This window comes from Electrophorus electricus, chromosome 13 (genome assembly GCF_013358815.1).
Source record: "Electrophorus electricus isolate fEleEle1 chromosome 13, fEleEle1.pri, whole genome shotgun sequence".
NCBI lineage: Eukaryota > Metazoa > Chordata > Actinopteri > Gymnotiformes > Gymnotidae > Electrophorus > Electrophorus electricus.
The window spans coordinates 3940937-3954764 of record NC_049547.1 but is presented as its reverse complement, the minus strand read 5'-3'; the positions used below and the strand labels follow the sequence as shown (position 1 = coordinate 3954764).

General features: G+C 43.3%; 1 protein-coding gene across 1 annotated transcript; it reads left to right on the top strand.

Annotated features, from left to right (window-relative positions):
- The first annotated feature begins 620 nt into the window (after positions 1 to 620).
- On the top strand, positions 621 to 9753 carry tmem229b (transmembrane protein 229B). Its single transcript, XM_027027307.2, has 2 exons — positions 621 to 842; positions 7773 to 9753. The coding sequence occupies exon 2, from the start codon at positions 7822 to 7824 to the stop codon at positions 8383 to 8385; it is 564 nt and encodes a 187-aa protein (XP_026883108.2). The 5' UTR covers positions 621 to 842; positions 7773 to 7821; the 3' UTR covers positions 8386 to 9753.
- The last annotated feature ends 4075 nt before the right edge of the window (positions 9754 to 13828 follow it).

The following is a 13828-nucleotide window of genomic DNA, read 5'->3' as shown; positions in this document are numbered from 1 at the left end:
ATCCATTTCTTCACATTCACACTTCTCTTGCCAGAAATAACACTTAACACCAAGCAGCTTTTCAGCTTGACACACGATACATCCGAGTTTACACCACAGTTGGCTTATTAAATATTGAAACCTGCAGAGAACATATAGCAACAGAAATGCTCCGTTCACGTTTAAGTTGCCTCAAAAGCTTACATAGTCCATGTTCACAAAGGAAAGTGAGCATCCTGTTATCGCCCCCCCTAAAAAGTGCGATCTTTTCCGAAAGTTGTACTTTCTTGTACTTTTAGTTCAAAGACAGAGCTTTATTAAAAAAAAGGGATAGAATAACTGCCAAATTCATTAACATTTCACATAAGAAACTTTGCATGTACAGCTTACTGGTTCGCGCAGACCCGTGGAGTAAATGCAGTGTTCAGCCTCATAATAGTTTCGCTTTACAGTGTTATCCTTGTTCTGTTGGGTGGTTTGGTTAAAAATACTTGCAGTTAATACTTAAGCTTATACGAATTCATACTCAGCTTATACTGAGTTAATACTTATACCGAGTTAATACATAACCAAAACAACCCCCCCCCCCCCAAAAAAAAGGGGATAGAAAGGAAACGGTTAATTCCGGAGCGCAGCGTCGCCTGGCCAAACGCGTCTCTGAGCATGTGCTGCTGCTGCAGTGAAGTCAAACGTGTCAGTTACCATCGGAGAGAGGGAGGAGAGCGAGGTCAGCTGCAGGAAATACACCGTGAGAGGGAACCGGCACGACCATTTCCCTGTTTTGTAGCCCGTCCTACCGCAGACCACGATGGATTTTCAGAGGCCTGACCCTACTCACTGAGCGCTCCAAGCCCAAACGCACGGTAAGCGTCGCCCACTTCGGGAACAGCGCGGAGAAATGCGAGCTGGCGACGTTAACGTCTTCAAGACTGCATTAGGATGATATTTGCTCCTTGTTATTAGAACCTGTGACCGTATACATATTATAATGCGCTTTTCTTTCACTTGCTTTGTGCTGTGTTATCGTGAAACGAGCCTGGCTGAGATGTTTTAACCTAAGCAGCAGTCGGGCATGTCGTTTTTGTTCCGCCTTCATCCCCGGCGCGCTATCCAAACTAATTCGTCTGGTCTCCGTCGGCCGTGTTGGATTTACGCTGCATCCTTTAGCAAATACTTTTTTTCCCCCCCGACCACACACGAACTGCTTACGTGGTGTAGCCTTCGTTTTCTACGCTACGCTAAGGGTCGGTACTTACGGATTTATTCAATCTAAACGGCGTACGCACGTCTTAACTAACAAATCACTTTAGGCAGCGCATGGGCTTGCGCATGGGCTGTCGTACGATAGGATAGTCTGTGCATGCTTTTAAGCCTGTTTCCAGAGGTCACGGTGGCTGCTGCATAGGTTGTCTGCGCATCCCAACTGCCTGGTGATGGGGATGGCAGAGGCTGCTCAGTGTTAGGTGCAGAACTGTTCAATCGAGGCCTGTGCGTGGTGACAGGTGCCGCCACGACCGCAGCGTTAAATCCCAAACTGAAGCCAGGGTTTTTGGCGATGCAGATGATATAGGTGGACACGGCGCTGTCAACCGAGTGCAGGAAAGCTAAAAAGGCATATAAGTGGACGGTCAGTTGAAACTGGATTCGCGACACAAAAGTATATCCGCAAAGCATCTCGATACCAAAGGGTGTCCACAAAGTTAATGCCAAAGGAGGTGATTCCGAACAAGAGTGATATGGTGTTCGCGAAGTGCGTGAATCCTCAAGAAGCGGTATGTGCCAACAGCTTCCCCAGTACAGCCAAGTCCGTCTCCCCGCTAGACTCCAGTAGTTTAGTAGAGTATGAACACAGCTGATTAAAACGGGGGATTTGGCGCGAGTTGAATACATCCCTCTGCATTGCAGGCGGTATTAACAGTCCAAATATTGTTTCTTTGAATAATGATTCAAAACGTTTTTATGGCCCATTGTCTAGATCTTAATTAAACCTGGACGTTAAGCTAAACCTAGACTGTGGCTGATCTGCAATGACTACTAATTTAGTCCGATATAAATTGTCTTGAACGCTGGACAGTGGTGTGTTAGCGCAGCGCGCAGGAGTCGCTCAGCAGTAGGTCTCCGGCGCAGGGCTAAAGCGGCTGATATTACACTCCGCATGGATCCCTCTAAACCCAGGAACGCCTGCCATATCATGCCGTTGTGTTTATTATGTAGCTGATCACAGCCGTGTTGCTAAACCTTGCCTTTTTAAAACTTCCCAAAGTCCTAATCCCCTCATTGTTATACATATCTTATGCAGTTCAGGAAGCTTGGGACATTCTCAGGGTCTTTCGCTCAAGCTAAGAGGGGCTGGCAGAGAAAACTAACAGACGTCTTTGAATGCGATTTTTCACTGTGATTAATAGAAGTGTCCACATGTAGCCTAAAGCTTAAAAATAAGAAAGAAATGGACGCATCAATGCTAAAATATATTAGAGTAAATTATTGCGCTGGTTTGAATTGAACCTTTTATGGTGGGCAAGATTTGTTGAGGTCAGGCTGTGTGGCGGAATTTAAAGCGCTCACAAAAACGTACTTTTATTTTTGACTTTACTTGCCCACACATTTTGGCACAAGCAGTCACAGGACTGCGAAAAGCGAGGCTGGTAGAAAGATTGTCCCAGAGACCTCAGGTGCCTCTTTGAGCTCTTTCTTTCTTTTGAATCACGCTTTTTGTCTAACGTGTCAGGTCCCATTTTTCCACAAAATGATCATATCCTGAAATGACATAAATGAATGCCTCACATCCTGAAATGTGCTTATAAAGATTAAAAACTAAAGGGGGTACATTTCTTGCTAGCATAAGTAGTTACTCGGGCTATAAGATATACATTTAAGTACTGTTTCAAAATTAAATTAAAACTATTTAAAGAAAACATTCTGGGGACTGAATTCCATTACAAGAACTACATTTACTTTTTCAGCCAAAGTAAACAGTTTGGTTATATGTGGAGAATATGAAATAAATGTAATGTAATGGATTTATAACTACAAAGCAACGAAATTTCACTTTAAATGAAATTTGTCACCTTCCAAATACTGATGGATTATGAATGCTGGTATTTCAGTGAGAAATGGGAACACTTCCTGTCCCATTTGACATCTGATCCCGATGCCCATTAGATCTTGGCTTCCTACTCCAGAGACCAATCAGTGATCGTAATACCTGCTGAGAAGAATAAGGGCTCTGGTCTTGGGAGCCAAGATGGAACTGTGAAGTAACTGAGCTGTCTGTGCTATTGATCCGCTGCCATTTATTTTGTGCAGAGTGGAGTGAACTAACAGCATAAAATAAAGTGAGTCGATACTTCTGGTACTCGAAAGCAGTAAAAAGGTGGTTATATTGTTCTTGTCATGGGTATTGTGCATGCTTGGCAGGTGCATCTTTGATATGGAGAATACTTAGCAAATTATTATGGGTGGTGACATACTTATGTAAAATATTATTTGCACTTTCTTGTGAGTCATAGATCAGGTAACATTCAATAAAGGCTCATCTGCTTCTTTCTTAGAGGAAGAGAAAAGGGTTTTTTGATGATATCTCCCTGAGAAAACCTCTAGTTCACAGGGAAATGGTCATACTGTATCTACTTTAGAATTCCTTCTCGCTTGTAACTCCCAAGCATCACAAAATGCCACCGCGTTATATATCAGATTGTAGGCCCTACTTTAGGACGCAGTGGAACATGTTTTAAGTTTTTCATTTTCAGGTCCATGATTAACCTGTTTAGCACTGAATAGAGTTACCTCTCCAAATTGTCTTCAGATTTTTCCGTTTAATTGCACTTATTTCAGTTCTCAGTTTTCTCCAGGTGTTTCCTCTCATTTCAGTTCTTAAAGTGTTCATCATAATTTGTATTTTTTTTCATGTAAGTCATAATATATAAAAATGAACTTATTTAACAATAAACAAAACTCAAATAAGCAGTAAAAACAACAACAACAACAAGAAAACCCCAAATACATAGCACAACACACTGCTATATCTTTATTGAGCAAATGGTTCAGACAATGTTCAGTGCTGGAAACTTTGAAATTCTAGAGTGATGACCTCTTGAAATGAGGGTAATTGGAGTAGGTGTTTCAATCACTACAGGTGTGGCTTTCACCTGCCCTTTCATATAAATACATTTCCAAGTTTAGTTACTTGCTCTTCTCAGTGGAACTCTATACTAGTGCAACAGGACGTGATGAAAATAAATCTCTGGGGACCACAGAAGAGTTCATTAAAATTATAAATGTTTGGGTCACACCCTTTTGATTTGCCCATTATAAGCGGGTTTGAAAGTCTTGTCCTTTTTGTTATTTAAAAACGGCAAGTTGATGAGGTTCGCACAATTAATTTATATGCAGCGTAGCAGCCAGCACTTCTGAAAGAAGGTTTGTGCTGAAATTGCTGTACTTGAACAGACAGTTTGGCAGTAGGGTCAAGCAGTGCACTCTCATAATGACCCTGAATATTATTTACAACACAATATTGAAGCACTTTGAGCTTTTAGCAGCCCTCTGTCGATTCCAAGATAATACCTTAATTATGATGCACCCTGCCCATTGGCTGGGCTTGGGTTGCCCACTCAGCTGTCTCTTCTATGACTTGTTGTGGAGAAAGTGTTCACATCTGACCCTGACGCTCGCAGGTTCCAGACCAATGAAGGCATAACTGAGTCCAGATCAATACACATGTTGAATAAAGAGCCGCTGGCTAGAGGATGGAACACAAGAACCACTCGCAAAGACAAACAACTACCTCTTAATTGTAGTGGCCATAAATGAAAGTCACGAACGCTTGGTCCTGCGCGTGGTCACGTGATGGACATTACTTTTTACAATATGCCTATAATAAGTTAAAGTGCAGGAGTTTTTGTGTAGAATGAGTTTTACTCAATGTAACATTCTCTCATAATTTTAACTGACTGATTTAGCATCGTGTTTTCTTTTTAAATTGCTTGTAAATTACATGTATGCTGTCAGTGTTCTGTTTGAAAAGCACACGGTGCAAAATTCAAAGGATGATATTCTGTCTTATTCTTGTGTTTCTGTAGGTATCAGTATTTAGCTGCTGGGTATAGGTCAATGACATAACAGCGGGTTTGGTTCCATGCCATACAGCTTTCATGATCAACACATAGTTGCAATGTAATGTTAGTCAACCTCTGTGAACTACTTGAATTTCTACATGATTGGTACCCAAATGATAGGCTTTAATCTTCTAAGTAGTCATAATAATGAATAAAGACAAAAATACTATATCTTTAATATATTTATTGAAAATTAAAAAACAAAGGCTTTGGTAAATGTACACGTATCTATTTAAAAGAGGGTTTGGTGTTAGGTGTTCCATTTGGTTCAGGCATGCATTTGATCTGCTCTGCCACACGGCTTTAGTTTCCAGCTCTTCACTACAGACTTCTGTTCTGATGTGTGCAATATTCTGCTGTTGTTGAAGTTAAGAACACCAGAATAAATTTCAAAAGGCGTTCAACAGAAGTAAACATCCATCAGTTCACAGTCAGGTAGACTGTTGCTCTTCTGCCTAGGTGTGCATGTTCCAGAAAGATCAGATCATGTGCGTTGCTGTGTCACAACTGCTGAACAGGAGCAATTATCTTTTTCTCAAGCTTATGGTTGAAGTTACTGCCAGTACCAGAAGAAACTCCCATACTTTAGCCACAGACAACCTTTTGTTAAAACTGTTCATTAGTCACATCACATATGTGAGACTTTTGTTAAAGACTTAATAAAAGACTTAACTTTTGTTTTCTGCATCCTTGTGAACTCAGGGGTTCACAAGGATGCAATATTTTCTTCCAACTATAATTTTTGCTCACTATCCATTTTTATTAGAAGTATTTATTATTTGGATACACTTTGTGTCTGTTGCCATGTAGCTTGTTAGCCTTCCTCTTGACCATGTGATCACTGTTAGACCACTCTGAGACCATCAGTAACTTTGACATCTGTAAACTGCAGCAGGAATGCTGTGCTTAATATTTGTACCAGCGCAAGATTTATGTCAGTCTCACTGCTGTGTTGATACCACAGCATGCCTCTGGGGTCGGGGGTGATGGACAAATTGTGCATAACAACAGATGAGATACAATTTGTCATTGAATAAAATGCCTCTATAAGATAGGGGATCTATAAAGTGGTCATTGATTGTAGGTAGAATGTAGTCAGGTGGGTGGTGGTTGTAATTATGTGACATACATTAATGTAATTTGATGTTACAGTTCACCCTCTGCATAAAAAACAAAAGAAGGAAGTCCTGGGTATTTCTGAAATTGTTGTGTCAAATTCTGGGTTCCCTTGACATTATGATTCTGTACGAAATCTGATATATCTACTGTGTATGACCTATAAAATAGTTTTTCTTTTTTTGTGAATGAGTGAATAGGCATGATAGCCATTATTGGGTCAGTTTGTAATTTGGTAAAACAAGATTAGTTGCACATTTTTATTTTTGTTAAACTGGCTGAAATAATTTCTTTTTTTTCCCCTGACGATAGGTTTTTTTTGCAGCTTCGACATAACTTTCACTGAAATGGGAGGCAAAACAAAATATTGCTTCAGAAATAAATCAATGAATGAGGTTATGACATCTAGTCAGCTGCTTGTAGCTTTTTTTTTTTTTTTTTTTACACAGCAGAGCAAGAACATCTTTGTAAATACAGTCCACTTTAATTAAAACTACTGCAGTAACTGCTGCTTTCCATCTTCTCTCCGAACGCAGCCCAACTGCGGCGCCTCCGCCCAGTGCTGAGGGTGCTCAGGCTGGCAGATGGTTATGGTGGCCAGGCTCTTGGCTTGGCTACTCATAGGAAACTCTTCTGCCTTGGTTTAGAGAAAGGGGCCAGTACTCCGTGATCTGGCCCGATGCCTCTTCTAGCCGGCTGAAGAAGTTTTTTGTTCTCGAAAAAGGGAGGTAAAAGAAGCAGGCACAGGGCACAGTTACATTTCTAGACGCAACTGGTAGTGTGGAACGCGATCCCGCTACCACATTCAGCCCTAATGCAGTTCGCCAGACTTCTCCTGACACAGCCGAATCCTTAATTGTCTTTTGAGATTCAATTAGAATTGACTGACAGTCTATAAAGGGCCTCGCTGTTCCTTTCTGCTTTGAGCTGTTTGAAGTACACAGCCCTCTATTGGTCTTCTGACACACAGTATGTTCAGTGTGTGTGTGTGTGGGGTGTGCGTGGGTGTGCGTGTGTGTAGGGGTGTGCGTGGGTGTGCGTGTGTGTAGAGGGGTGTGTGTGTGTGTGTGTGTGTGTGTGTGTAAGGGTGTGCGCGTGCGTGCGTGTAGGGGTGTGCGCGTGCGTGCGTGTAGGGGTGTGTGTGTAGGGGTGTGTGTGCAGGGGTGTGCGCGTGCGTGCGTGTGTGTAGATGTGCGTATGGAAGTGATTTACAGATAACGAGTCAGTTTTCAGTCTCAAAGCAGAATTCTAATCCTTTACTCAGTCTCAGGCATGTATCAAAAATGTTTTCTGTCTTTCTTTTAAGATTCTTTACCTTGATAGACTCGTATTTCCTAATCACTGAGGATCGGTTTCCTGTTCATGGATTAAACCTGGTCTTGGTGTAACTTGCAACATTGGAAATTCCTTTTAATCTAATTTTATGCCTAATGTGGATTTACAAAACTGCCTGTATAAAATGTAGTATCATTTGAGCTGAAAAAAGCCCTTTATTAATGTGTTTAAGGTTCCACACACGCAACCTACATAAACATTGTCCAATTTTTCCCTCCTCTTCAGCCAACCCCCGCATCTCCCAAGCCCACCGCTCGTAAGAGCAGTGCCCGGCATGCCCCCCGAGCCGCTTACCGCCCTGTCGCGGTGGTACCTGTACGCCATCCACGGCTACTTCTGCGAGGTCATGTTCACGGCGGCGTGGGAGTTCGTGGTGCACTGCAACTGGAAGTTCCCGGGCGTGACCAGCGTGTGGGCGCTCTTCATCTACGGCACGTGCATCCTCATCGTGGAGCGCATGTACCTGCTGCTGCGGCGCCGCTGTAGGGTGCTGCTGCGCTGCACCATCTACACGCTGTGGACCTACCTGTGGGAGTTCGGCACGGGCCTCCTCTTGCGGCAGTTCGACGCTTGCCCCTGGGACTACTCCGGCTTCAGGTACAATTTCATGGGGCTGATCACCGCCGAGTACGCCGTGCCCTGGTTCTGCGCCTCCTTCATCGTGGAGCGCCTTGTGATCCGGAACACGCTGCGGCTGCGCTTTGACGAGGGGGCGGAGCCTGGGCGGGGCGGGGAGGACGCCTACGCTGGCAGGGGAGAGGGGGGTGAAGGTGCGTGGAGGGGGAGAGGAGCCAGAGCAGTGGCCACCAACGCTAATGGCTACGTGAAGGTGGACTGAGTTAAGAATGATGTCCAGCCCCCCCTTCTTTTCGGTGTGGAAGGTGTGTTTCCCCTTTATCTTTCCTCTTTTACCCTGACTCTGTCCCCACACTTCTCTCCAGCTCTCTTCTGCCCTGCTCTCTAGCAGAGAGATTTCTTTCAAACACAGGTGGTGTGGATCAATGAAGAAAAACAAACCAAAACTTAAAAAAAAAATAAAAAAAAAATAAAAAAAAAATTAAAAACCACTCCAACAAGGAATACAACCACGAAGAGTTGTGCGGTTTTATCTGCCCATCTGACCGTAGTCCTCTGCTCACCCAGAGGAGTGTGCGGTGTCGCCAATAGTGCCCCGGGCCTGGCGTGCCTCCTCCAGCTGCAGTCTTGTCGAGAGATGATTGATGAGAGGAGTGTGTTGGGGCAAGTGGAGTCACGCGTCACTGTATCATTACCTCCCAGACCAGCCCGTCCAGCTCAGACAACGAGGTGATGGAGGAAGGAGAGAATAAAACAGGGTGTTGAGCCGAGGAAATGATATCTTAAAAAGAATATGTTCACAGAAAACATGAAAAGCTATTAAAAAGTTTAGGCTTTGTTTTAGCATATTAACAAAGTCAACAGTGTGTAGTAGCAAGAGAAAATAACTTATGAAATATGAACTTACCTTTTGAAGTTTGCGTTATTTATTAATATTTATCTGAAGTTAGATAAGTAACTTAAGTATAGTATAGGCTTAGAGAATACTGTATACTGTGCCCTAAAGCAATGCATTGTACTTGAATCTAGTGTTTTTATACTGATATAAAAGATCCCAGTGCTTGAACTTGCATGAAAAGAGTGTCTTCCAGGTTTTTTCATAAAAAGGCAGATCTGAAATGTATTCTGTATTCTGTTTTAATCCAACCACATAAACTAACACTCAACAGAGTACTGTATAGTTTTCACTTATACTGATGATCATTAGATATATGGGACAAAAAAAATCCTGTAAGTACACAGGAGAGTGTGGTGAAAGAAGCATGGAAAAATGTGATCTGGTGCTAAGTTATCACCCTGACCACACACACACACACAAACAAACAAACAAATATCTCTGCATGGATGGAGAAGGGTCCAGACACCTTCAGTCCCACAAATGGAAAATAAACTGATACTTAGAAAAATACTGTGGCAGTGGCTACAATGAACAGTGTAAACATGTGGAGAACTCTTCAGTTAACAAGTACCTGTTCTAACCATTCATTAAAGACTTGGCAAGTGCATGATAAAACATTATGGTTGCTAATACCAGAAAGCTTGGAACAGTTGATTATGATGAAAGTGTCTGATGCTCAATTTTGTATCAGAATCCCCCAATGTGTTAAATAAAAACTTTGCACCAGTTTGATATGCTAGGTCGTTTATTTGGCACCACGTGCCTATCTGTGACCTGTTAGCCGCAACAACAAAAAGAGTGTACGTGTGCACGTGTCATTTATTCAAAACGGTGTCCTCGAATAAGAGCTGTTAATTAACGTGGCTGTTATGTATGCAATTTACTGCCACCTGCTGGACAGTTGTGTCCTGCGTGATGAGATCACAGGATTTTGTGGCCCCCTTAGCAGCAGATCAAGTGATACATTTTAGACGCCTCTTTATCATCAGTGTTTTGTACTGTTTGTCCACTGCCTCTCAAAATTCTTCTTGGAATTCTTTCAAATCTCCCACGACACTAAACGTATTACTTGTGCAAATAGGATAAATATGATATGATACAGTCAATGATACAATCTCCATCTGAATTGCAGTCTCTGGATTAAAAACCACTTGGAGGCTGTGTGGGCTATCGTTGCATTTTCCCCAACACAACCTCCAGCCTAACTACTACACCCATGCTGCACCCATACCCGTGACCCATTAGTACTCCAAGAGCACCGTGCACAGAAAAAAATAACCCTTGCTGATTTCAGATTCGACCAGGACCGGACAATAAGCACGTCATATATCAGCTTTACAGTGCTAAACATTTGCAAAATTAAAAAAAAAACAATTTACTTAAAAACCCTCTTTTCTTAAACCACATTGCAAAGATCAAATTAGTAGTTAAATAAAGATATTACCACGTGATTGTATGCGCATAATTATTTGGCAAGGAGCCATTTTTAAAGATGACCTTTTCTTGAAGTCCTGTTAACGCGTTCGTGGTGTAGGCTGACTGAGTAGCGTGCTGGACATTCCCATTTAAGTGTAAGTGTATTAGGTGTATCACGTCTAACTGTTAGTTTTTTTTCACTTGGGCATTTTTGGGGCGAAAAATCTTTTTTGGATAACTGGAGCTTTTTAGGCTGCACCACTGTCATTTGTCCACTAGGTGTCCTTAGCTCACCACCAAACCCCAGAGTCAGGCAGGGCGCTCAGCTCGCCTTGGAAATGAACTATTTAAGCGCCTTTGAATCTATTCACGATAGATAGATTATCTATCTATCTATCTATCTATCTATCTATCTATCTATCTATCTATCTATCTATCTATCTATCTATCTATTGAAAGAACTTTTATTTCACTTTATAACATTTATATACATCGTAGATGGACCATCGTGTAAAGGTAAACGTCGATGTTACACATTATTAACCCATTTTAGCTTCTGCCTAAGAGTCTCTTCCCATATTCATTTAATAAACCTTCAGATATTTATATCTAGATATTTAAACAGCCTCTAATTCTTATTAATCATTCTCTTTTCCCCATTTTCAGTAGCTCAATTCCTTCCTCTCTTATCAGTATGATCTGGTTCATTTATTACCTCAAATCCTTTATTACTTGTCACAGTGCTTTTTTTTTTTTTCTCATTGCTTCATGGCAGTGAGTCCACTCCTATGAGCTCACCTGATTGTGGGCGTGGCTCTCAGTACAGTACACCACAGCACCTGTGAAGACTACATAGGCCCCACCCATTTCCTGTGGTGTGTGACAACCTATCAGGTGCCTGTGCTCCAAATATGGACAGGCTACTTTCTTGTAATCCAACAACTCTTGAATCATAGAGATCATTCCCAGAGGGGGACTTTTTGTTTTCCAAAAACAAAAGTGTGTGTGTGCGTGTTTGTGTGTGTGTGTGTGTGCGCGTGCGTGTCTTCTTTGTAGTTTTTTTGTTTCCTCTCTGATTTCTATGCTTTCATTGAATCCATTCCAACTTAATGAAGCAGCAGTGAAACACAATTGGAGACCCCTGCTACAGCCAACCCGGCACTAACAGGGTACTTTTCTCCCTGACCACAAGGGGTTTGGACTGCATGAATGAGGAGAATGGAGGCACATGGGAACAGGCTGCATCTGCGTCTTTGGTTTGGGGCTGGACTAGGCACAGCAGTGCACGGCAGCCTTCAAACGCGTCAGCCATCAGAGCTGCTGTGCTGTCAATGCAAAGCGACCGAGCAAAGGATGGCGTCATGCTGCATTTGAAGGGAGTGTCGAGCAGGCCGAGGTGAAAGCCCCTCGCGTCAAGGCCCAGAGCCTCTGAATGGCCTCCCAGAAAGCAGTTTAAAAAGACAAAACGGGCAAGAAGACCAACACACAAAGAGGTAAAAGTGATGTGACGAGGGGGCAGACGCCCAGAGGCGCGGGCACCCGGGAAGCCAGAAGAGGCTGTGCAAGTACCGGGACTCCCCGATGCCCATGTCCCTCCTACAAAATGCCCCCTCTGCACAACAGGCTCTGAGTGGAGCGCTGGACCCATGCAGGGAGAGTGCAGGTGTTGTTATGCTGTCCTGGATGTTCCACTGAGGGAGTGCGCTGCATAAGGGCTCACTGGCGGGAGAAGCTTGAGCGCAGTGCTCTGACTGGGCCTGCAGGCGATCGCCTGGAGCAGACCTATAAATACTCCACTATGCGTACATGGGGCTACAATCAATGTACGTGCAAGTCACAGGACTAATACAGTAACACAGCCACGTCGTCTCTGATTTTAGGTACGGATCTTACTTTGTGTGTGATTAACTGTTTGTTCTTTAATCTTTTCTCTGCCCATGTTACTAACATGACCCGGACAGGCAGGTTTCATTTATATAACATCAGAGGACTCGGCCAGTCCTTTGCAGAGATGCCGCTCGGTTGCTCGTCCGGTCCGCCTAGTCTTTCCTCTAGACTGGACTACTGGAGCTCACTGTTGGCAAGGCTTCCCTGCACACGTCAATAGATCCAGAATGCAGCTGGATGACTCAGTCTTCCCAAGCTCCCACACCTCTCTCAACTGCTGCGTTTCCTCCACTGGCATCCTCTAGTTGCTTGCATCACATTTAAAACCCTTGGCACTTGCACAGAAAGTCCAAAATGGTCCTTCCCCCTCCTACCTGAAAGCTCTTGTCTCACTCCGCACTATATCTCACACCCAAGGGAAGCATGTCTTGAATCGTGTTCCCTCTGGAGACAGGGAAGACACCTCAAGACTCTCCTGTCCATACAACTGTCTTCAAACATCCACTGAAGGCTCATCTCTTCAAGAAGCACTTGAATGACCACCAATCCTTCACTCACATCCTTACATATCTGAACATTAAAGTCAAAACAAAACAAAAAGCCTTGTATGTGTTTTCACTGTGTGCATTTACCCAGACAGGATTCTAGCTTAGTGGTGTCCTTAGACTCTGGCCTAATGTATTAACATAAGTGTTTCTTCCCTGGAGACAACGAAGCGCTATGGTAGGTAAGTCTGGACAAGAGCATCTGCTAAATGCTCTAAATGTGAATGTTAATCTCTGTCTGTGATCTTTAGGGGACCATTAAGACTCACTGTCTTTCTTGAGTATATTGTCAAAGTTGGGACTACTAGCTATGTTAATGTTCCTGTACCTCTGATTGTGGCTGAATTGATGGTCCTTGGCCTAAGAATGTAAACAACCTACCCAACAGGAACATGTCTCTTTACGTTCCGTTTTGATTTTATGATTTGGGTCCTCAATCTGTCTCCTGATGATATCTAACTGATAGGTTTATTGGTATGTTCTCTGCCTCTTCGCACACGGTAGCAGCACGCTTCCTCAACGATCTTCATTTTGAAAGCCAAAACAAACATGAGCCTGCATATGTGTTATGACAGTTTTTAACCAGTGGCCAGCTGTACCTCCCGACTGGGTAGCCCATTGCCGTTATGTAAACTGCTGCAGCTTATCTCTCAGCCGGCTTTGCATAACGTACCATGGAGGTTTCCCACACTGCTTTGCATTTTAACAGGAGCGTTTGAGCGGTGGGTCATCCTATCACTGGCCTCGAGAGGAGGAGCTGGTTTTCTCTCCATTTTCTCCCATCTGGGTGTCTTTGAGCATTTCAGCACAGAAGGCATAGCGTGGTGGAGATCTGTTGGAGCTGTCCCATGCCAGGACTGCAGATGTGGAATCCAGGATGTATCACTGTGCGTGTGAGTGAGTGTGTGTGTGTGTGTGTGTGTGTGTGGGGATGGGGATAAGCAGGAATGCAAACCATA